Source organism: Scyliorhinus canicula, chromosome 4, assembly GCF_902713615.1.
Source record: "Scyliorhinus canicula chromosome 4, sScyCan1.1, whole genome shotgun sequence".
Lineage (NCBI taxonomy): Eukaryota > Metazoa > Chordata > Chondrichthyes > Carcharhiniformes > Scyliorhinidae > Scyliorhinus > Scyliorhinus canicula.
Window position 1 is genome coordinate 179,200,541 of NC_052149.1, and position 25,132 is coordinate 179,225,672.

Genomic DNA, 25,132 nt, shown 5'->3' on the forward strand with positions numbered 1-25,132 from the left:
TGCTTTCTGCCGTGCCGAGGTAGCCGTTAAAACATGCTAACCAGTGCTTAAAGGCTGTTGCTGCGTTAGCCGCGTGGGGGCTTATCTGTGGACAGTCCGGCTTGATGCGGAGCTCCATTCTTTAAAATCTTGTCGATTAAATTGATGCGCTACAATGGGTTACAAACCATTGGGCCAATGAGCAGCGAGCCTTCTCCACCAATGGTGGCTCAGCACTCCCAGGTACCGTCGTACCTCTAGTCATAATACCACAATTGTATAATCAGCCATGATCATAATGACTGGCGGAACATGCTTGAAAGGCCGAATGGCCCATCGTGCTTCTATTTTCTATGCTTCTCAGGGTCATTTTGGGTGTGATCGGCAGTATGTTTCTCGACACCCACATGAGACCGTGGTTCGTATTTAACAACACTTAGTGCCAGAAATGAGCTCCCGTAAGCTTCTCACCATTGTTGGCTTTCTCACTGTCTGATCCACCAGCATCGCGCCACCAACAAGGGGGATCTGTTTTTAAACACTCCCTCACTACTCACTCACTCCGTTAAGCACACCAGCATGGCAGCGGGCAGACCTGCTCCTCACTTTGGGGATGCCGACCTAGCCTGGATTCTGGACTCAGTGGATGGGAGACGGGACATCCAGTTCCCCCAAGGGGTTCGGAGCATCAATAGAAGCATCAGCAATACCATCTGGGAGGCAGTGACAGCAGCTGTCAGTGCGGGCAGCATGACAAAGTAGGCCACCATCCAATGTAGGACAAAGATCAACGATCTCCACTGACTTGCAAGAGTAAGTTACCACCTCTCTCTTGGTTCCACCTGCCACCCCTCAAATTCTCAACACCCCCTTCCCAAATCTGGCTGACACCTCGCACCCTCTCCACATTCGATCTTTGTGTTTGTTCCTCAGAACCTACAGGCACCCACCATCACAACCTCTTCAAGTCCATGTACGGTACCCACACACACCACCTGCTTTTGACCCCATCCCTCGACTCATCAAGCATGCGGCTCACACTGGCCTCTCTTTGCCCCCGGAGCAGAAGGAAGCCCATAATAAGTGAGAAAGGACCAAGATGGAGGGTGGAGTACCACAGATCTGAGTCCTCACCCCCTATGACGAGTAGTCTCTGGAAATCACAGGGTTGACTGAGGAGAGAGCAGTCACCGACAATGACGTTGGCCTGCGCCGCAGAGGTGAGGATCCATTGCCCGTTCACCAAGGTGACCTGTCTCAACTGAGTTGTTCATGTGAGACAAAATTATCCTTCCCTCTCACAGACCACATGTCCATTGTCTCGCAGCATCTCCATCTGATGGAGCTGGGACATCTGGAGTCTTTCCCCCTCTACCACCCAAGGGACCACCTTGGAAGAGAGCTCCGAGGAGACCACCATCAATGCGTCACAGCTTTAACTCCCACCTTCAACCAGGACAGAGACACACACTTCGATGGGTGTCATTTGTGGACAGGCTTCTGTGGCACAATCTAGTGAGAACCATACAGTTGCTGATGCACATCAAGTGGAGGCAGGAACATCCAAGGAAGTCAACAGTCGGATGTCTGCTGGAACCCAGGACTCAGCTTAGTCCCATTCAGATGCTGAACCTCTGGACAAGGACCTCCCAGAGCTGATGCAGATGATAGGACAGAGCCGTGACATTCAGGAGCGAATGGCAGTGAAATTCCAGCGAGTGATTAGTCCATTAGAGGAGTCCCAAAGGCCCAGGTGCAGTAGATGATGCCGCCAATGTGTGAAACTGAGGCCAACATTGCTAGGGTGGGGACTGCAATGGAAAGCCTGGAGCACAACGTCAGCGTCTTGAGTGGTGGTGCAACACGCCCCGGGACAGAGAATCATTGAACATATCCTATAGAAGTAGAACCAGTAGACCAGCAAACTGTTTATAAAATTTATTGGGAATCTATCCGGACCCAGTGCTTTACCCATCTGCATTAACCTAATAGAGTTCATGATCTCCTCCCGTTCAATCAGCTCCTCCAACTCTTCTGCTTTCTTTTCTGTTCCACTTCTGGGAAGGTTAACCCATTCAAAAATTGTAACATTGTCAAATCTTCCTCTGGAGGCTCACACTTATATCGCTCACGGTAAAAAGTCTCAAACATCTCACTGACCTTCTCTGGGACAGAAACCAACCTGCCACCCGAGTCCCTAACCTGAACTATCTTCCAGGAGCCAGTCTGTCACCTCAGCTGGTGAGTTAACAGACAGCTGGCCTTCTCCTCATACTCATAAAACATCCCATTCGAGCGACAAAATTGGCTCACTGCATTCCCCATTGACAACAACTCGAAAACCATCAATAATTTATTTTTCTCTGCCAAAAGCTCTGGCGTTGGGGAAATCGAGCATTGGCAGTCCACCTTCAAGAATGGAATCCACCAGCCTCTGTCTCTCCACCCTCTCAGATTTATCCCTGTGTGCCTTATATGAAATTACCTTCCCCCTTAACAGTAAGTGTTTGGGGAGATGGGGATGTAGTGCTAATATCACTGGGCTAGTAATCCAGAGGCCCAGGCTAATGCTCTGGGGACAAGGGTTCAAATCCCACCATGGCAACTAATGGAATTTTGGGGCAGCAGGTGGTTAGCATAAATGCTTCACAGCTCCAGGGTCCCAGGTTCGATTCCCGGCTGGGTCACTGTCTGTGTGGAGTCTGCACGTCCTCCCCCTGTGTGCGTGGGTTTCCTCCGGGTGCTCCGGTTTCCTCCCACAGTCCAAAGATGTGCGGGTTAGGTGGATTGGCCATGCTAAATTGCCCGTAGTGTCCTAATAAAAGTAAGGTTAAGGGGGGGTTGTTGGGTTACGGGTATAGGGTGGATACGTGGGTTTGAGTAGGGTGATCATGGCTCGGCACAACATTGAGGGCCGAAGGGCCTGTTCTGTGCTGTACTGTTCTATGTTCTAATGACCGCTTTCAATGCTTCCCAGCATGTGGAGGGCAAGACCGCCTTGTTCTTATTGAACTCCACATACTCCTTAATAGTGGAGGATACCCGCTCGCAAAAACCCTTATCAGTAAACGGCATCATGTCCAACCTCCACAGGGATCGCAGGGAGCAGACTGGCTCCAACAAACGATTCACATAATGGGGGAATTAGAGATCGAACAACACTGCGGCGAGGAAGGGTGGGGAAAGCGTTTCACTCTTTTGATCACAATTTTGATGTTAAGACACAGAGGGACCGTGGCGACTAGGGGCTTTTCACAGTAACTTCATTGAAGCCTACTGATGACAATAAGCGATTTTCATTTCATTTCATTTCAATTCTCAATGTGTATCTTGTAGAAAAACCACATTAGGCTTCAAACTTTTCAGGTGGGCAAACACCTGGGAACTTTTCAACTGGTCCATTTAACACTCTCAACAAAGGGTCATCTGGACTTGAAACGTTAAGTGTTTTCTCTCCCTACAGATGCTGTCAGAGCTGCTGAGATTTTCCAGCATTTTCTCTTGGAGTTCTATTTCTGTACACAGCAGCAAAATGCCCTTCCTTCCCGCAGGCCTTGAAGTGTGCGCTCTATGCCGGGCAGCGCTGCTGGGGGTGTTTTCTCTGTCCACAGAAGTAGCACTTGGGTCCCCCGGGGTTGGTTGGCTGCCACGTGGCGCAGGCCTAGGGTTGGCTGGGGGCTGTCGCTGGTGGGGTCCATGATGGAGTGTTCGCTGGCGGGGTCCATGATGCCCAGGAGGGGTGGGCCGTGCTTTCCAGGGCGTACGCCTGTACACTGCAGGAGGCAACTGCGAGTGTGATTGCAAGTTTCTTGGTCATGGCGAGGTCGAGGGTTGCCCCTTCTAAGAGGCGCTGGCGCATGTAAGCTGATCCTATGCCCGTAACAAAAGCGTCCCAAATTAGAAGTTCAGAATGTTCAACGGCCGAAATGGCCTGGCAATCGCAGTCCCTTGCCAGGGCGTGCAGGGCATGCCAGAAATCTTCCACAGACTCACCGGGGAGTTGATGCCACGTGGACAGGAGGTGCCTGGCGTAAATTTTGTTGGTTTGCTGAGTGTAGTTCTCCTTCAGTAGCGCCATGGCCTCAGCGTAGGCCGGCGTGTCCCGGATGAGGGGAAAGATATCAGAGCTCAGCCGCGTGTACAGGATCTGGAGCTTCTGTGCCTCTGAGGGTGGTTCTGTCGCAGATCCGATGTAGGCTTCAAAGCAAGCTAGCCAATGTGCGAAGGCCGACTTGGCGTTGTCTGCTTGAGGGTGCAGCTGCAGGCGATCAGGCGTGATACGAGAACCATCGTTGAAAAATCTCTGCGTAATAAATTGATGTACTATCAATTACGACGAGACGAGAGTAGAGTGTAATCGAGGCTTTATTACGCAGAGATGTGGAGCCTCCCACAGCTGCTGCGAAATGGCTGCAGCTCGGAGAGCCCACACATTTATACTCCGCCTACTGGGCAGAGCCAGCAGGCAGGGATCAACCCCTGTACCTGTACTACAGGAGCCTTACCGTAATACACCTCATATGTGATATATACAATACAACAGTGGTGACTACCACACACTTGATGATCAATTAATGGAGATAAAAATTACAAAATTCTACTTTCTTTTCCAAAATTAAAAATTTGGGTAATGATGCCCACTTCCTGCTATTATGCCTAATTGGCAATTTTAATACATTTTCTAACATTCAGGAGTAAGGTTCTGTCATGTATTCATGTTTGTTCCAAGTTGGAACAAGATTATTTTAAGAGTCCGATCACATGATGTATTGATGACATCATCGACCTTTGCGCAGGGAAACAGGTAGTTTATCCTCACAGCCTATGGAGTAAACAACTTTCCAATAAAGCACTTTTTTCTTTGTACCTTCGTGGTCTGCAAGTCTATCCCTTAAAGAAAACTGGCGACGAGGTCGGAACCACACTGGCAAATTCCTGGAGAAACAAAGTAATTATAGAAAAATCATTGATCCATGCATAGACATCCAAAAGGGATTGAGAAACTAAACACTTTGCTACACCAAAGCTGGTGATGGAGGAGTGCCAAATAATGGTAGCAGCCATCAAAGGAATCAATATTTAAGCATAGATTTCAGAGGAAACAACATCAAAAATAAGCTCGCCACGTGCTCTGCCTGGAAAGATCTGGAATCGTACAGGAGCACTGAGAGTAGTAATTAACCTGCAACAATAGTTTAGAGCTGGGGGGGGGGCTTCTAAATCTCGGACGGAAGCAGGCTGAGTTCAGGGTGCCTTGTTTGAAAAAAGAAGCAAGATATTTGCTAAAAATGTTATGGCGCATCGTGCTTACGCAGGCCCTTTCCATAGTAAAAATGGCAGGAATGGTTGGCACCGTGGGACTGTATGATGAGGACACCAAGTGGTGGCGCTCATACACTGAAAGATTTGATTATTTTGTCCAAACAAATGAAGTTACGGCAGATAATGTAGTCCCAACTTTCCTGATTGCAATGGGGGTAAAACATTCAACCGCCTGTGAAGTCTGATGCAGCCAGAAAAAACAGGTTTGAAAATCTATAACGAAATCAAGGAGACATCAATTCAAGGGCCACTTCTCACCTCAACATTTGATGATCGCCGAGAGGTTCAGGTTCCACAAACGTAACAAACAAGAAAGTGAATCAATCACAAAGTTCATAGCTACTTTGAAGAAATTAGCCGAATACTATGAATTTGGAGATGCCTTAGAATCACCACTGGGGAAAAGGAGGCCATTTGGCACATCAAGTTTGCACTTGAAGACTTCTGGTGCAAAGATGCAAAATGCAGAAATTGTGGTAAAAAGGGGCACAATGAATGTGCATCTTGAGGAAAGAAACAACAAGTTCCAAACAAGAGTTCTAAAAAGTGAGAACCAAGTGTTTTAAATGGAAAACTGAAGAGAGGGAAAAGGATCCATTTCACAAAAAAGGTCCAAAATTACAGTCAGATGACAACATGGCCTGAATATACTGGCCATTGCAGGCGCAAGAAACCGTTAGTGGGTCACTCCTTTACAGGACTGACAACTGGTGAAAATGGAGGTGGACACTGGAGCAGCGGTTTCGTTGGCACCAGAAGCTGTTCATCAAGAGAAACTAAAAACATATTGCCAAACCCTCAAATACTGAAAACCTATGCTGGGGAAGAGGTTCTGTTGAGGGACCGTATTGATGTAAATGTGCAGTTAAAGGGACAAACTGTAGACTTGTCCCTGTATGTCGTTAAAGGTAACTATCCCAGCCCTAATGGGAAGAACCTGGCTGGAGAGAATCAAGTTGAACTGGGCCGAGGTGAATCTCATGTCGGTGTCCGACGCATGTCTACCGAAGATTTTAAAGAAACATACCATTGTCTTTAATGGAGAGCTGCGAAGCATGAAAGAGATATCAGTCAAGCTAAAGATTAAGGATGAAAGCTAAGCAATTTGTTTAAAGGTTAGGCCAATGCCATATGCCATCAGGCCTCAGGTCGAGGCAGAACTAGAGGCTGGTCATGGCAGGGGTCCTCAAACCTGTTAATGCAAGTGATTGGGCCTTGCCAATAGTGCCCGGAATGAAGAAAGATGACTCAACACACATATGAGATGATTTCAAACTCACGGTCAGTCCGTTAATATGTGCAGAGCAGTACCCTCTGCATTTAATTGATGATTTAGTTGCTGGTTAGCTGGAGTCAAGCTTAGTCAAGCTTAACTCCAGATAAATGTGGCTCCAGATACACAATAATATTTGACAAAATCGAATATTAATTGATACAAAGAGCTATTCCGATATAAAGACTTTCATTTGGCATCACATCCGCACATGCATTGTTCCAACATGACATAGATCAAATTCTAAGCGGACTAGAAGAAGTCCAGTGCTACTTAGACAATGTCTTAGTTACTGAAAAGAGTGAAGAAGGACATCTTCAAAATTTAGATGCTACGACTGAGAGAGTAGAAGATTACGGATTACGAGGACGGAAGGATAAATGTGAATTCTTCAAATCTTCTATTGAACTAAGTCACTGCACATATTGTCTTCAAAAGTAAAAGTTAAACTGAGACACCTGCATCTCAAAATGTAAATCAACTTCAGTCATTTTTGGGTTTATTAAACTATTATGGAAGGTTTGTCCATAATCTCAAGTATTCTCAAGCCTCTACACAACTTATTGTATCAAAACAGGAAATGGAAATGGGTGGATAAGTGCGAGAAGGCCTGTGTACAAACCAGAGAGGCACTACTAAAGTCCTGACACACTTTGATCCGAAGTTACCCATGCAACCTGCTTGTGATGCATCGCCTTATGGGTTGAGAGCAGTGGTTTCTCACATATTGCCAATGGTGAAGAGAAGCCAATAGCTTTTGCATCAAGACACTTGAACAAAGCAGAAATTAACTATGCACCAATAGAAAATGAAGCTCCAGATATCATTTCGGAATCAAACTCTTTTTACCAATGCCTATATGGAAGGAAATTTACTTTATAATGGATCATTGCCCAGTGACAATGATACTTGAGCCACACACAGGTATTCCATCTCTAGCAGCTAGCCGGATGCTGTTGTCAGCACATACATACACAATAAAATATTGTCAATTAAATCTCCATGGGAACACTGATAGACTTTCCAGATCAGCGGTTCCTAACCTTTTGCTTTATGTGGACCATAGATCGTCATCAAAGACGACAACGAACGCAAGCTGTTTCAAGCATAATATTTTACATAGCCTTTGGCTGACAGGAGTCAAACTTATATATCGAAGGGTATTTAAAACGCAGCTATTTCTAATAGTTTATGATGCACACTCGCAAATATATTGCACTCATCACAGCACTTTTACCTGCAGTAGGCCTACCAATGGAAATAGATAACACTGAAGTAATGAGAAGGCTGACTGTGTTTTGCAGATATCAAATGCTGGTTGCTGGGATGACAGTCTCAATCGGAGATCTGGTCCCACATACATGTCAATTATAAAATTTTGTCTTCAATGCGACAAGCCCTGACAATCCAGTTTCGCAAAGGTAGATGGTAGGAAAAGGCATCAGAAGAAATGTTACTACCTTGTCGGACAGTTCTGGGTATTCTGAAACAATTTTAAGCCGTCTCATCGATTCTGCACTGGACTGTGCTATCCGGCAATGAAATCATGTTAATTTGCTTGCAGGCTCTGTCTCCCAGCATAATACCATCTCCTTATCCTCTGGCAATATCAACTGTCCCTGATTGTGTATGGCTTCCTTGTTCTTGCTATCAGCTAAGCTACCCAACATGAGGCCTCCTCCTCCTTAGCATTATCACTGCCTGCAGATGTTGTCTGCAGATGTAAATGTACCATCCTTCAAAGTAAGCTTTCAGATCCAGGTTAATAGTTTCCCTGCAGATAGATTCATTCTTTGTAGGTTTAGAAATACATCAACGCACAGCCTTTCTGGAGAGAGAGAGAGCGAAGTAAGGGAACAGCTCCTTGTCCCTGTGATTTCCGGTCTCAACTCCGATTTCGTTAGGTCTCTGGAAATCATCGCACTCAGGCAGGATCCAATCACTATTTGTTACTGGGCAGAATATGGCCTTTCCATTGGCCACCAGCCAACCGATCGAACTGACTCCCACTCCATCTCCCGGGTGCCATAAGTCTGGCTTCTGCTGTCCAAAGCTAGCAGCACATTATACTATGCTGTAACTTCTCTCTGCTGCTTGACTTAAAACGACATATCCATTAAGCATCCTTGAATCAAAATGATAATGGAAAAAATAAAGAAAGGGGAAATAAGGGAATCATCAGGAAGGGTTCTTACAATGCACATTCCTAATTTTCTTGCCACTCTGAAATTCTTTGAGCTTGTTTTGAAAAATTCGATTGGTTTGGATACGAATTCCCCATGTTTAGTCTCAAGATGACAGCGAAGATTAGCAGGCTTTAAGCTTTCATTTGACAGAGCTTCATAACACGTGATACATAATGGCAATGGTTCATTTTCAGCATCTGTGTAAGTAAATCCAAGTCCTAAGTATTTACTGCTGTATTTTTTCTGCACTCTTCGCTGACGTTTATTGCACTAGGTTTCAGTTGTTGGTGCCTCACTGTCTCTTTGATTACCTGTCTCTTTTCTCTTAAGCATGGCAGATGAAAGCCATCAATCCATTTTTGACTTTGCCAGGCTAATGTTTCTTAACAACATATATGCAGAGGGGAGCATTGGTTCACATTGACATCATGCAAAAGCACCACACTATTTAATATCAAGAATAATCATGGATTATATTACATACGGATGTTTTTGAAGCAAATTACATTGCAAATAATAATGTACCCATTGATTATGATACATATAAGGTACACGTATATGCATTTTGTTCCACCGATCCCCTGCAGTATCCCCCTGTGGACCACCAATGTGTGCAGACCACTGCTCCATAGAACATAGAACATAGAACAGTACAGCACAGAACAGGCCCTTCGGCCCTCGATGTTGTGCCGAGCAATGATCACCCTACTCAAACTCACGTATCCACCCTATACCCGTAACCCAACAACCCCCCCTCTTAACCTTACTTTTTAGGACACTACGGGCAATTTAGCATGGCCAATCCACCTAACCCGCACATCTTTGGACTGTGGGAGGAAACCGGAGCACCCGGAGGAAACCCACGCACACACGGGGAGGACGTGCAGACTGCGCACAGACAGTGACCCAGCCGGGAATCGAACCTGGGACCCTGGAGCTGTGAAGCATTTATGCTAACCACCATGCTACCGTGCTGCCCGTTTACCTTTATTTAATGAGTTACCAATGAGTAGTTCGAGTGGGAATACTTTCTGTCTCAAAGAAGTTGACAATACTCCTGTAACCGCAGGACCAGTTAAGATGTATACCAGAAATAATCCACTACTGTCAGAAGTTATGGACATGGTACTTTGTGGCAAGGCCGCGGGAGCCAACCAAGAGTTGAAGGCATATGTTACCCGTAGACTCAAACTATCCATACAGGCTGTATGTCTCCTCTGGGGAATGGGTGTTGTCAATCCGCCATTGTTAAGGAAACATGTCCTAAATCAATGAAGGTCATTGTGGGATAGTAAGGATGAAGGAAATATTTTTGGTGGAGAGGACCCAATAGAGCAATCGAGGAGAAGGAGGACATGTGTTCGGCTTTTATGAACGTTTGAAACCTTTTTCCACTAGCACCACTGTTCACATGGGAATGGCCAGAATGGCCATGGCAAAGAGTTTGTAGAGATTACACTGAACCATTCGAAGAATGAATGTTTTTTATTGTGGGAGATGCCCTTTCAAAATGGCCTGAGTTTTCCATTTAGAAGACTATGGGCGCAATTCTCCCAAAGGGAGACTGAGTGCCGACGCCGGAGTGAAACGCAGAGTGTTTCACTCCGGCGTCGGAGGCCGCTCCTTGCCCCCTATTCTCTCCCCCCCGGAGGGGCTAGGAGAAGCGTTGCGAGAAACGTGGCCGCCGGGCCTTCACGCTTGCGTCAAAGCAGCGCGCCGAGAATGACACGGCCGGCGGCGCCTAAGTGACGTCAGCCGCGCATGCGCAGGCTGGCCAGCTCCAACCCGTGCATGCGCGGTTGACATCTTCCCCTCCGCTGCCCCGCAAGACATGGCGGCTTGATCTTGCGGGGCGGCGGAGGGTAAAGAGTGGGTCTCTTAGAGACGTCGGCCCGACGATCGGTGGGCACCGATCGCGGGCCAGTCACCTCACGAGCACGCCAGTGGCGTTCGATCCTCTCTCCGCCCCCCACAGGCCCCACACTTACCTGTTGCGCGATGTTCACGGCTGCAGCGACCAAGTGTGGTTGCCGCCGGCGTGAACCCGTCGGGGTCGTCAGGCCGCTCAGCCCATCCGGGCCGGAGAATCGCCGGTCGCCGGGAGATGGGAGAATCGCGGGGGGTTCCAGGGCGGCGTGGCGTTATTCGCCCGGCACTCCCGCGATTCTCCCACCCGGCGTGGGGAGCGGAGAACCGCGCCCTACATCTTCAGAGAGGTCAATAGAAAGACTTGGTGAGATTTTTTGCAAGATTTGGCTACCATGAACAACTTGTTAGTGACAATGGACCACAGTTCATTTTGCAAGAGTTCATTCATTGAGCATTCATTGAGGGTAACTCATGAGGAAGGACCATTGAGTAAATAACTAAGCCAATTCCTGATGACATACAGGAATACAACATATTCGATAATCCAAAGTTCTCTGGCATTACTCATGGTAAGACATCAGTTGTGCACAGCATTTGATTTGTTGAAGCTGCCTAAGACAAGAGAAATTATTGAGAGAAAACAGCAAGGTCAGGTTTTGAAACATGGGAACAGGGAAAAATGTCATATTTTTTAGAAGGTCAAGAAGTGTTGCAAGGGACTATACCACCATGAGAAATGAATAGCTGCTATTGCCTTAGCATAGACATGACCTGTCTCCTACACATTAAACTCAGGACGATATGGTGTGGAGCAGACATGTTGATCAGCTTTTATTAGCAACTACAACTAGTTTGTCAGAGACAGAGTCAATCTGATAGTCCGCAACAAGCCATGCCAAGTGAAGACCTAGATATTCTCCTGAGAACCTGACGATACCAGAAACAACTGTGCAAGACAGTACCCCAATTGAGAACAATTCAACACAAGTCAGCCTGTGAACACAATGTCAACTCCAGTTGAGATAACTATGGATGATGCTCAAACAAAACCAAAAACACCAGAGGTTGCAGTCAACATGAAAATGCAGGTGCCTGACAGAAATCATCGTCAAACGAATCGCCTAACTTATTGTTGTATTTATTAATTGTTCATATTATAAATTTTGATTGGTAACATTATACTGTATTTCATGGCAGGAACCTCTAATGTAAAGGGGAGAAAAGTGTTGTGTATTCATGTTTGTTCCGAATTGGAATAAGGCGACTTTAAGAGTTCGTTCTCATGATATGTTGATGACATCATCGACCTCTTGCATGGGCAAATTGGCAATCCATCCTAACAGCCTGATCAAGTGTGGCGGCGCTGGTCACAGTCCGCAGCTGCCATGCCGGATTCCCGCACAGCTGAGACTAACCGTGTCCTGCGCCGTCGGGAACTCAGCCCATCGGGGACGGAGCATCGTAGGAGGGCTGACCAATGATGTGCCAACGGCATTGCCACGGCGTGCAGAGCGCGGTGTGATGGTGCCATTTCAGAGGGGGCGGAGCATGGTTGACCGGCGTCAAACTGGCGCTGGCCCCAATTTCGGTGATGGGCAACCGAGAATCCTGCACCTGATCCTTTTTCCACAGATAATTATCCAAATCTCTTTTGAAAGCCATGTTAGAATTTGCTTCCTCCACAGTCTCAGACAGTGCATTCTGCATCCTAACCACTCACTGCGTAAAAAGGTTATCTGTTGTGTCACTTTCTGTTCTTTTATCGTTCACCTTAAATCTCTGTCCTCTGGTTCTCGACACATTGACCAATGGGAATAATTTCTGCTCATCTAATCTGCCCAGACCTCTCTACCAAATGTTCCCTTCTCTCAGGAGAAAGGACTTTGTTAACATTTTGAGTGAAGCTTTCTGCTTACTGTAATTCAAATCCTTGGTTCATCCTGTGTCTTCTCACATGTTTGGACCTTGTAGTGGGCTGTCCCATGGGAAGACAATTCCGTATACCCTTCAGTAATCAGACAGCCTGTTTACAAGTTACAAGCGAAGCTCACAGTATTTTATTTATCTTTTGCTGAACTGACCTTTCACCATGTTGCCAGCTGCAAACTGGTGTATTCTTTTAATTTTTGCCTCTGTTCACTCAGCTGTGGGTTGATGGCATTGGCCTTTCTTCTGACAAAAGTCACCTCCTCCTTCGGAAAATAATGAGGGCTTTATACTGTCAGGGTATTTAAGGTCAGGACACCAAGCAGCAGCTGAGGGCTCTTACTTTGCATGAGCAAGGACTTACAGAGAAATAGCTAGTGCTGCTGCATAAGGATCCTCACAAATGCTCTGCTAGCTTTCACAAACTAAGTTGAAGGAAGGCATTATGTTGTAGGAGGGGTGTTATGTATATGGGAATACATTCCTGCTTGTCCTGCATCACATGATGTGTAGTGACGTCAGCAGAATGTTTGTGCAGGCTTTGAGCAATTCACCATCTTGATTGCGTGAGCAACACCTTTAATAAACCTCTCACCATGTTTTACAAGAATCCAGAGTGTGAGCATCTCCATACCTTTTCTCTTAGTGGCATCAAAGAAATATAACAGGAGAGAAACCTGGAGACAAGTGTAGAGGTTTAAATCGCTGGAAACATTTTCGCCGACTAGCTGCGGGGCAGTGTCGGGAGCAACAGAAGATTTTAGGGAAAGGACTTACACACACATAGATTTTGGGCGAAGCACTGCCGTTGATGTGAATGTTTAACAACATTGTTCAATGGAAACCGTGAGTAAGAAGGCCGACAGTTGGGAAAACTTGCTAGTGTTGAAGTGAGTGGGGTCTGGGCTGCGGGGAACGGGGAGTTTTGAAGTCTGCTGATTCTGCGTGGCCACCACTTAGGCGAAAATTCACAATACCCAGGCAAAAATGGGAAAGATTTCCTAGTTGTTTGTTCAAGGGATTGTTTGTGTCGTACTTTCCAACACAATTGAAAGGGTGTAAGTGTGGACCCGAGGAGCCAGGATCCAAAATGGCGGGAATAATGGGTACCATGGACAGTGTTGGAGGGAGAGGAAAGGGAGTCTCATTCCTTCCACATCGCTCCAGATCCTTCCCCGTCCACCTGACGTAACCTCCTGCATCCCTATTGGTGCTGCACCTTCTTCAGCATTCCCTTTAAAATCTGAAATATCAGCCTGCTGCAAGGCATACCCCACCTCTGCTGCAGCTAAACTGTTGCAATGTACTTGCCTCCATCAAACCTCTGCTGCTGCATGAGACTCATATACTTTCTGTTCTGTTGTGACCCTGGGATGTGTGAAAGCTGTAAAAAACTAAATTAATTTTGCATCAAATTCACTGTCATCTTGATGATATGATCAATTAGCTTTTCTTTTTACCTCGACTCAGCCCCCCGATCTGCAACACCACTGCTTATTATAGGGGTTGAGAGACCCAACAGTCGCCAAGCACACTCCTTCTGTTCAGTCCGTTCCTTTATGTCCGCCAGCCCCCCTCCAGTCATTGAGCACTCCCAGGCATTATGGGCCTGCTTCGCCTGGAGAAAGAAATGAAAATGTGTTTTTAAAAGTCTTGCTATCATCTCCTGACACACATAGAGACAGCTGAAAGCTTGTGTCCCAGGGGACTTTTTCCATTATAACACTTATGACAAAGTCATAATCATCTCCAAGGTAACAGCATTTTGTGACAACTCAGAAAGTTAGCAAGGAGATATCATTATGTCTTATCAAGTTTGGATGGGGCTACTTCATAGCGTACCCAATGTTACTGCATTTTTGACACTTCAGAAGGTTAACAAGGAGACACTGTTGGCTCTTATTAAGATTATATTTAATACATCAAAAACATAGCCGGCAGAATAACCATTATTTCCTTTTTTGACCTTTACAGTCAGAATCTAGGTTTTAGGTTTTAATTACTTTATGTATTAAGATATATGCATACTCAGCTGAATGTATTAAATCATTAAGTTTCTTCCGGCACGATCCGCTGTCCTGGGCACATCACTGAAGGCTGTGAGAACTGCGATAATCCGCTTACAAGCACAGATTGAGATTTTCTTGGAGGTTTAGATTTCCCACGCCCTAGAATATTAATGTGCCTCTGTTCAAACATATTAATGAGGTCCATAGAATCCCTGCAGTGTAGAAGGAGGCCATTTAGCCCATCAAGTCTGCATCAACTCTCCAAAAGACTCACCAACACTCTACCTAGGCCAAATACCCTGCCCCATCCCAGTAAACCCTGGCATTGACTATGGTCAATCCACCCATATGCACAGCTTTGGGCTGTGGGAGGAAGCCAGAGCACCTGGAGGAAACCCACACAGACACAAAGAGAACGTGCAAACTCAACACAGTCAACCAAGGCTGGAATTTAACCCCCGTACCTAGTGCTGTGCTAACCACTGTGCTGCCATGCCACCTCATTCAATAAGGTATCAAACTCATCTTTCGTTCTGACTTCTCTTCTTCACTACTAAATATTGAATTGCCATATTCTAAATGAAAACATACGAATAAGACCATAAGACATAGGAACAGAACTAGGCCACTCAGCCCATTGAATTTGCTCCGTCAATCAATGAGATCATGGCTGATCTGATGTAATGATCAGCTCCACTTTCCCGCCTTATCCCCATAACCCCTGATTCCCTTACTGATTAAAAATCTGTCTATCTAAGCCGCTACAGCTCTCTGTAGTAAAGAATTCCACAGATTCACTACCCTCTGAGAGAAGAAATTCCTCCTCATCTCGATCTTAAATGGGCGACCCCTTACTCTTTGATTATGCCCTCTGGTCCTAGCCTCTCCCACAAGAGGAAATATCCTTCCAGCTCCTACCATATCAAGCCCCCTAAGAATCCTATATGTCTCAATAAAGTCACCTCTCAATCTTCCAAACTCCAATGAGTACAGGCCTAACTACTCAACCTCTCATGAGAAAATCAACTTTGTGAACCTCTGAATGCCAGTATATGTTTCTTTAGATAAGGGGACCAAAACTGTTCATAGCATTCCAGCCATGGTCTAACTAATGCCTTGTATAGATTTAGCAGGACTTACTCATTTTTATACTCCACTGCCTCTAGAATAAAGGTCAACATTTAATTTGACTTCCCAATTACCTTGTGAACTTGCATGCTAGCTTTTTATGATTGATGCACGAGTTGCAAAAGGTTGCTTTACAGGTGCAACAGGTGATTAAGAAGGCAAATGGAGCTTTGTCCTTCATTGCTAGAGGGATGGAGTTTAAGACTAGGGAGGTTATGCTGCAATTGTATAAGGTGTTAGTGAGGCCACACCTGGAGTATTGTGTTCAGTTTTGGTCTCCTTACCTGAGAAAGGATGTACTGGCACTGGAGGGTGTGCAGAAGTGATTCACTAGGTTAATTCCAGAGCTGAACGGGTTGGATGTACTCGTTGGAATTTAGAAGGATGTGGGGGAGGGGATCTTATAGAAAGATATTAAATTATGAAGGGAATAGATAGGATAGATGCGGGCAGGTTGTTTCCACTAGTGGGTGAAAGCAGAACTAGGGAGCATAGCCTCAAAATAAGGGGAAGTAGATTTAGGACTGAGTTTAGGAGGAACTTCTTCACCCAAAGGGTTGTGAATCTATGGAATTCCTTGCCCAATGAAGCAATTGAGGCTCCTTCATTAACTGTTTTTAAGATAAAGATAGATAGTTTTTTGAAGAATAAAGGGATTAAGGGTTATGGTGTTCGGGCCGGAAAGTGGAGCTGTGTCAACCAAAGATAAGCCATGATCTCATTGAATGGCGGAGCAGGCTCGAGGAGCCAGATGGCCTACTCCTGCTCCTAGTTCTTATGTTCTTATGATCCACAAATCCCTCTGTGCTGCGGTTTTCAGCAGTCTTTCTCCATTTAAAAAACATTCAACTCCTTTATTCTTCTCACCAAAGACCATAACTTCACAATTTCCTACATTATATTCGATCTGCCAGGTTTTTGATCACTCACCTAACCTGTCTATATGCCTCTGTTAACATTTTATTTGGGTGGAGAATGGAGCATGAAGGGAAAAATGTGTTTGGCACCCATTGCAATACTCTGATCCCCGCCAGTGGCCTCAGCGAGCCACCTGCCGAGCGCTGGTGGGAGGATGCAAAGCAAGCTTTTGAATCAATATTAATGCCTTTACTGGCTCAAAGCCCAAGTCTCCACCCTCTGATATGTTCTGATCCCCACAGTGGAACATCCACCGGGGGGGCCTTGTTGCAAGTTTGCCAAACTTGGTCATGATGCAGTGGATCCTGAGGTGCAACAAGGGGCATAACTAAAGTGCCCCCTAAAGTCCATCAGATCCTCCTCCCACAATACAAATCCTGGTTCTCCCTCGCGGACAACTAGGGCTATCCTCCCTCCACCACGGGAATAACAAGTCATTCCCCTCCACAGTACGAATGCATGAGGGTGATCCAACACCCTCCCCCAACCAGCCCCCCCCCACTGATCCCCCATCCCCATCATCAGACCCCCCATCAGAGACCTTCATTAGACTCCCCCATCAGAGACTTCATCAGTCACCCCTGCCTGAAAACTGAAAAGACGACCTGACAATTGAGTGAAAATTCACTGTATTTTCACTTACCCTTCCCTAACATCTGCTGCCTCAGACAAAGGTGTTTAAAGCAACAGCTGTTACAAGTGTCAGAGGCTTCCTCAAAAGCCAAGTACTCTTCAAAGGCTCTTAACAACCGTTGAAATACAAATCTTCCATCCAATTTCCCACATGATTGCTGATGCTTTATCATGACTTTGCAGTATGAGAATACTGAAATGTTTGAAGATAGGAAATGTGTTTAAACAAAACTTACACTCTACAAGATGCATATCATATTACATTTAAACATGCAACATATTCTTCTGTGCCATTAGTATTTGGTAAGAAGTCTTACAACACCAGGTTAAAGTCCAACAGGTTTGTTTCAAACCCGAGCTTTCGGAGCACGGCTCCTTCTTCGGGTGAATGGAAAGGCTTGTTCCAGAAATGTTTATATAGACACAGTCAGAGATGCCCCGGAATGCGAGCACCTACAGGCAATCAAATCATCAAAGATGCAGAGAGAGAGGTAACTCCAGGTTAAAGAGGTGTGAAGTGTCCCAAGCCAGTTCAGTCGGTAGGCCTCTGCAAGTCCAGGCTTGTTGGTGGGGGCCGAATGTAATGCGACATGAATCCCAGATCCCGGTTGAGTCCGCATTCATGCGTGCGGAACTTAGCTATAAGTTTTTGCTTTAACCTGGACTTTAACCTGGTGTTGTAAGACTTCTTACTGTGCTCACCCCAGTCCAACGCCGGCATCTCCACATCATTAGTATTTGGGTAATTGCATGCTATTTATGGGTGTGATATTAATGATTTTAATACTGCGTTGGTAATAAAATTTTGTTTTAAAATACCATATCCCTATTTCTTCATACATTCACTCCTGGAGTATCCTTTCTTCACAGTCTTACAAAATTAATATAAAATACTGGGGTTTCGGACCAGTATCCTGGCCACTGTTGGGGTCTGGTCCAGGATTGTAATAGTGGCTTCACCAGAAACAGTGTTGTTTTCCTCCCATTTAGCAATCATGATACAAAAATGTCTACATGGGCTTATTATCAGTTGACAAAAGATGCAAAGCATGTGTAGTCTGCCTGAAGGATGCCCACACCTGTCATGAATTAAAAGGGTCAGCGGTGTCAGTGGCAGTAATAGGTAGTTTCACTCCAAAGTACTCTTTTTCCAGCTCCTTCATCCAAATGCATGCTCCAAAGCCATCCTATTGAGTGCTTGCCCAGCATGGTAGCATAGTGGTTAGCACTCTTGCTTAACAGCACCAGGGTCCCATGTTTGATTCCCGCTTGGGTCACTGTCTGTGTGGAGTCTGCATGTTCTCCCCGTGTCTGCGTGGGTTTCCTCCGGGAGCTCTGGTTTCCTCCCACAGTCCAAAGATGTGCAGGTTAGCTGGATTGACCTTTCTAAATTGGCCTTAGTGTCCAAAAAAGGTTAGGTGGGGTAGGGTGGAGGTGTGGGCTTGGGTAGGGTGCTCTTTTGAAGTGCTGGTGTAGACTCAAAGGGCTGAATGGCCTCCTTCTGCACTGTAAATTCTATGATTCTATGATAAGTAATAAATAAATAATCTTTATTATCACAAGTAGGCTCACATTAACACTGCAATGAAGTTACTCTGAAAAGTCCCTAGTCGCCACATTCCAGTGCCTGTTCAGGTACACAGAGGGAGAATTCAGAATTCTCAGCTGATACGGGAATTGAACCTGTGCTAATGGCCTTGTCTGCATCACAAACCAGTTGTCTAGCCCACTGAGTTATATCAACCAACTCTTCTTTTCCCAGTCATTTAATTGGAATTGTAAAACTGTACAGCTCCAACAATTAGAAAAACACTTGGGGCGGGATTCTCTGATCCTGAGGGTAAGTGTTGACGCTGTCAGAAACGCCGTCGCGTTTCTCGACGGCGTCAACACTGCCTCAGGATCAGCAATTCTGGCCCCTACAGGGAGCCAGCATGACACTGGCGTGGCCCACGGCTCTCCAGCTGTTGATCCTGGTGTAAACTGGGCACCTCGGGGTCTGCACATGCGCAGTGGGGCCAGTGCGAACCCGCGCATGCGCGGTGTCTCCCTTCTCCGTGCCGGTCCCGACGCATGGGCGCAGGGCTACAGGGGCCGGCGCGGAAGAAAGGAGGCCCCCAGCCAGAGAGGCCGGCCCGCCGATCGGTAGGCGCCGATCGCCGGGGCGGGGGGGGGGGGGGGGGGAGTAGAACGGCCCCCGGCCGGCACCATTGACCCCGATTTTCCGCTCTGTGGAGAATTGTGTCCCGGTGTTAGGGCGGCATAGCGCGATTCCCGCCGGTCGCTGAGATTCTCCGGTCTGGTTTCTTGAATCCACGTGTATTATGCCATCCAGTTGTGATTTGCTAGAATTTTATGTTACCCAAACGATATTAAAATACTTAAGCAGCCTATACAATGCTATTGTTTATACGTTGAAAGAATTTTATGCCATTCCTTTGGTTCCCACACTTTTCAGCAGCTTTCTCCTATTCATTTTTGCTTCTTTAGCAAACTTCACAAATGAGGAGGGAGATGTACCAGACTCTATATAAGATTGATTATTCGTGCATAATACGGTTAACCTAGAAAGGGATTAACGAAAACGTTATTAGGGATCTATTACCGGTCCCAAATCAGTTGGAATAGAATGCCTTCAATAAGTGACCAATTAACCCTATAAATGTGGGATTGGTCAGGTAATTTGGAGGTTTTACATTTTAGTATGGCGGAAGCAAAGCCGGTGAGTGAGTTTTGGTAGAGTTCGGTCAGTTGTGAATTAGCGTCAAACTTTCGGCGGGGGCGGGGACACACGTGCGAGTTGTCCCTTCTCATTTAATTTGCTGGATGATATTTTTTCGGCGCTACGTTTTAATGACATCGAAGTTTCGTTGCCCATGGGAACCAATGCATTATAGTGTGTTAAGAGAATGTAATTTTATCAGGTGTTCGGCGAATGTCATTTCACACCAGCATTTTTAATTGTCCGCCTGGTCGCATTCTCCTTTCCTTTCCGATTACCTAAAGCAAGCCTTGGGTGGAGTCGAACAGGCAAAGAGACCAGAGAAGTGTCTAATTTTAAATGGGCATGTTAAAATAAACTCAACTTTAACACAGATTTTAATTATTTCCTGTTGTCAATAACAAGACACAAATCACATGTATATTCTGTTTCATTGCATTGAATGTGGTCAACTAGATTTAACTCATTCCAGGTGTAACTCCAATCTATTTGGGGGTTTGTATGTTTACTGTGAAACCAATTGAGAAGTGGTTGTTTTTGTTCAATGTTTTTCTGGAGACAAGTGCCAAGCATCCCTGTATTTGAAAGGTATGCAGCACTATCACTAAAAGGAATTCGTTTTAACATCGTTGTTGGGTGGAGAAAGAACTGCTGATAGCTTAATATCACCTTATCTAAAGTTTTACTGAACTGAAGGAGGAATTTATCAGACAGTGAAAAGATTGAAAGCTTGCTGAAATCTGCATGTTTCTGGATGAAAATCTATGTCACGGATTAAAAGAAAAGGGGTGGTAAACTAAATTGGGTATGGTTGAACAATCCCATTTAATGAGTATATCCATAAACCTACTTCATCTGATCTTTCATATGTGCTTTCCTGGTTTTAGCCTTTAGTATCTTGTCCAGAAGTGTATACTGATATAATTTGATGTTTTTTCCAGATTGAATAATATGTCCCAGATTTGTTTTTGGAGTCTGTTCCCACCTTTTTTTTCATTTAAAAGCCCAACTTGGTACAGAAGTCATTTTTGTTGCATCAATTTCAGGGCTATGGTGCAATGTACAATATTATCTGTCCCTTCCCCCCACCCCATAGGGCTGCTCTGCCCACATTTTACCTTTCCTATTTACTGCCTGAATAACTTTGTTATTGTTATCTGATGTGGAACTGTTAGTAAAGCAACATTTTCCACATTGGCCTGAGAATGGGGTGGTGGTGGGTCGTCTTGAAAACAGTTCTTCCTGAAGGTACACAATCAAGTGGTATTTGGTAGGGCATTCCAGGATTTTGGCTTTGATGATTAATCAAAGAGGAAACATTTCTGTTTTTGATATTTGTATAGTTCATATTCTAAAAATGGTAGCTTATTTTTCTGTATTGACATTTTAAGGTTTACCTGACAGTTTTTGAACAGTCTGAAGAAATGACATCCTCCAAGAAGGAGCATCTTACTATCCAACCATGTATGAAACATCCTTTGCAGAACAGGTATCATCCTCCTTGTGCTGCACTATTGTTTTCTGCTTGGTTAAATGTTTCAATGAGAAAACTGTTGTTTTGCTATTAGCCACCTAAAAGTAAAAATATGTTGCTGTTTCTCTCAAAGAATGAACTTTTAATAGGCATAATTTAATGGATGCAAGCCAAATGGTGTCTTCCAAAACAAAACATAGCTAATGAGTGCTAATATGCTGCTCATTTTGTTGGTCATCGCATATCAACACAATATTAGCATTTCCAGACATGTGTGAATTTTCCAGCATGGGTCAACTGGTTGTGATCAAGTTCACTTAGCATTCTGTTTCTCCTGCTGCTGTCATCTGATGTTTTTGATGTAGAATTGGATAGACTTTGTGCCTGTTTGATCAGCAAATCTTGTAGTACACCATGTGGATGAACTCTTCTGACCATGTTGACTTTGGTCTGTGACTGAATTTGCCACCAGTGGCCAACTGATCAACAGCTAGTGTGCATTTACACGGCATCTTTTCTTGTCATAAAACACTTCAGATAACGTTATTAAATAAAATTTGACTGTGAACCATGTCTGAGATATTGACTTCAGTTTGGTCCATGGTATGGTTGAACAATCTTAATGGAGTAGAGAGTAGTTTAGGGATAAAATAAAAACTGTTGAGAATTGATTGTCACCAATGATGAGGTGATGCTTGTAGATTTGCTGCGGTGCAGATTGGAGGAATCTATTGATCTTCTCAAATATGGTCAAATCTGATTTGGTTGTTTTGGCAGTCGGGCAAACAATTTTTTCTGTATTTTATCAGTACTGTGGTACTGCAATTATAATTAAAAATAGAAAATGTAGATATGTCTGCATAAATTTCATGCAGTTTCAGTTGGCGGGAAGTAGGGAACCTCCAAATGTAGCATTGAGTACTCCAAATCAGTTGGCTGAAATTGGTTGCTGCAATTGTTTTACCGTTGAAAAATATAGCAATTATGGCACATAAGCTAACTCCTATGTTTGTGTGCTAAATTGAAAAAGGATCCATAGTTACGCACCTAATGAGAAAAGATTAGTACATCTACTTGCATCATGGTACAAACTAATGCTCCTTCCATCATGGTAGAAGCTAAATGTACCATCAGCCATTTTTTTCCTCACACATAGCCTTCTATTTAAATTGATCTCTTGCCCTTGAAGGATTTAGGAATTTCCAAGTAAGCAGGGTAATTGCCACCAGTTTAAATTATCTTACCCATCTTCTGTAACTGAATTCCTGAGCATTCCGTAAGTTCAGCACTACCTCCACCACTTCCTTGTGTTCCCTAGTCAGTATATACTTGCTGCAGATACTGCCAGCATGTTCCAGAGGTAGCATTTCTGCAGGCAAATTATATATCTTCTGGCCTGCCCTGCTTTTTATTGCCCAAACCTTGAAGGTAGTGCTGTGGCACTTTTTTTCAACTGCTGCAGTCCACGTGGTGTCAGTACACACACAGGGTCCTGGAGCAAAGAATCCATTGAATAGCATACCTGGGATTCTCCTGTTTTGGGGACAAAGTCCCCACGCCTGCTGGAAAATGGGCGAGAATCGCTCTGGCTTTTTCCTCAAGTCCAGGGTGATTCCCTGTTTTCCCGGGGGCTAGCAGGATGACCAGTGCCGTGGGTCCGACCTCCCGCTGGGTGGTATCAGATGTAAACCACTCCGGCGAGAGTTTGGGCGGTTGACCGTGGAGAATCACCGCAGGGGCCTGTCCCAATGGCCCCCAACCGGCGCTGCGTCGACCGTGCGACTGCAGGTCCGCGGAGAATTGCAGAAGCACTGTTGCACCAGATTTCCGGCATGAAAGGCTATTCTCCACCCTCATGCCGGGTGAGAATCCGGTGCGGAGGGTCGGAGAATCCCGTCCCACACCTCTGGATCTTATCCAGAGATCCCTGCCTTGCCATGCAAGGGATCAAAACTGAACTGCATTCTCGATGCAGCCAAACTGAAGACCTTACAGATGGCAAGAATTGTATTTCTAGTTTGCAATTTAGTTGACCAGAAATATGACTACCTGTGACAGTGGTGGGTGCTTTTTTTCTGAGCCATTGGTACGTTTGTAGAAATTGTCTTCCAAAAAGAACTGAATAAGCTGAATTTCACATCTGGAGTGTATGGCTTCTATTATGTTAATATCCTTGTAATTTTACTTTTTTTTGTGAATGACAGATTTTTGTGCCTACTTTTAAAGAAACATTTTCAGTAATTGAATATTCTATATTTAGAATGGTGATTGCATTGACAGTATTACTGTATAAGTATCACTGGTTGACTAATCATGGCTTTGAAACAGTAAAAATGGTTCTAACTTGGCTGTAATATTTAAATTGTTTATTATGTTCTTCAAATATAGGTGGACCCTCTGGTTTTTCAAAAATGACAAAAGTAAACCCTGGCAGGCAAATCTTCGTCTTGTTACTAAATTTGACACTGTGGAGGATTTTTGGGCGTAAGTATTTTAAATGGAACAGGAATATGATGAATGGTTTCTAGACGGGTGTGTGGTAGCATGCCTCTAAGGGGTGGGTTCTTGGAAGGGCATGTGTCTCATGTGGACAATTGTCTAGTGTGCGTGAATCCTGGGGTTGAATGTAGGTTTTTCCCAGCTAGTCTAGAAATTGGAGTCTAAGTCATTGGTGGCATTATTATCATTCTCTGTACACCGTTAAATGGTTCTATAGATCCTTTGCTTGGCGGTCTCTGCTGCTTCCAAGTTATTACTTGGATCAACGGAGCGTTTGTCATTAGCTACGCAGAACGGCAGAGAAGACGTTGTGTCCAAGTTGATGGAAGCACGTCTATTCAGCAGTTACTGAGTTGACATAATACCTTCATCTGGGAAGCTTGAGCCATTCAACCCTGATTCAGAGGATTGGGTTCAATGTGTTGAATGGTTGTGAAAATTCTTCAAAGCAAACAAAATACAGGGGGAGGAGAAATAGGGCAATATTGTTAACGGCCTGCAGTGACCAAACGTATAAGTTGGTAAGGAGCTTGACTTTTCCGGGCATCTCTATAAACCAAGAACAATGAAGAATGCTGTCTGTGTTGGAGAAGCGTAGGTTTACAGATGCTACCCCTGGAGAAGCGTAGGTTTACAGATGCTGCGTGTTATACGTGTGCCAGCAAGGGGCATATAGGGAGTAAGTGCCAAGGTGATGGATCTGTATTTGTTAATATATTCGCGTGTAGCTGCACTGATATATCAATCATACAGAACTCGAGACTGAGTTTCTTGAGTGAAGTATTTTTATTTATGTTGATTTTCAAAGTCTATTGATCAAGTCAAATTTTATACGCAGACAGAATTGTTGTCTGTCCAATGCAGATGATTGAGTTGAATTCAAGATACAATTCAGTTCGGGGTAATTTCTTCAGATCAAAATGCACAATACAAAAATTAAAGTAAACAACTGTTTTCAAAGTAGAAATAGGTTTCAACTGTTAGGTTAAAGATGGATTCAGAGAGAGAGAAATGAGAGCTGAATTTGGAGAGAGAGAGTTCTCTCCCTATCTCATAAGTAAAACATAATCGTTAAGGTTCTATCCCTTTTCTAACTACGATTGGGTTAAAATATTTATAATTCATTTAATGCTTTGAAATGTTTGTCTATCAAGTTTTAAGAGATAATATGGCATGGGAGAACTTTTATGTTTC

General features: G+C 44.7%; 1 protein-coding gene across 8 annotated transcripts in view; it reads left to right on the forward strand.

Annotated features, from left to right (window-relative positions):
- The window catches only part of LOC119965200 (eukaryotic translation initiation factor 4E-1A-like), a 55,924-nt gene that overhangs the window by 11,079 nt on the left and 19,713 nt on the right, over nt 1-25,132 (forward strand). The window contains exons 1-3 of one of the 8 annotated variants that reach the window (XM_038795631.1): nt 13,378-13,401; nt 21,357-21,454; nt 23,828-23,923. In XM_038795631.1, coding sequence (XP_038651559.1) covers nt 13,393-13,401; nt 21,357-21,454; nt 23,828-23,923 — 203 coding nt within the window. In that variant the 5' untranslated portion in view covers nt 13,378-13,392. Of the gene's footprint in view, nt 1-13,377; nt 13,402-19,879; nt 19,966-20,171; nt 20,438-20,467; nt 20,554-20,606; nt 20,771-21,356; nt 21,455-23,827; nt 23,924-25,132 lie in introns of those variants that run through there. The other 7 variants (XM_038795628.1, XM_038795635.1, XM_038795630.1 and 4 more) reach the window with 7 other exon arrangements.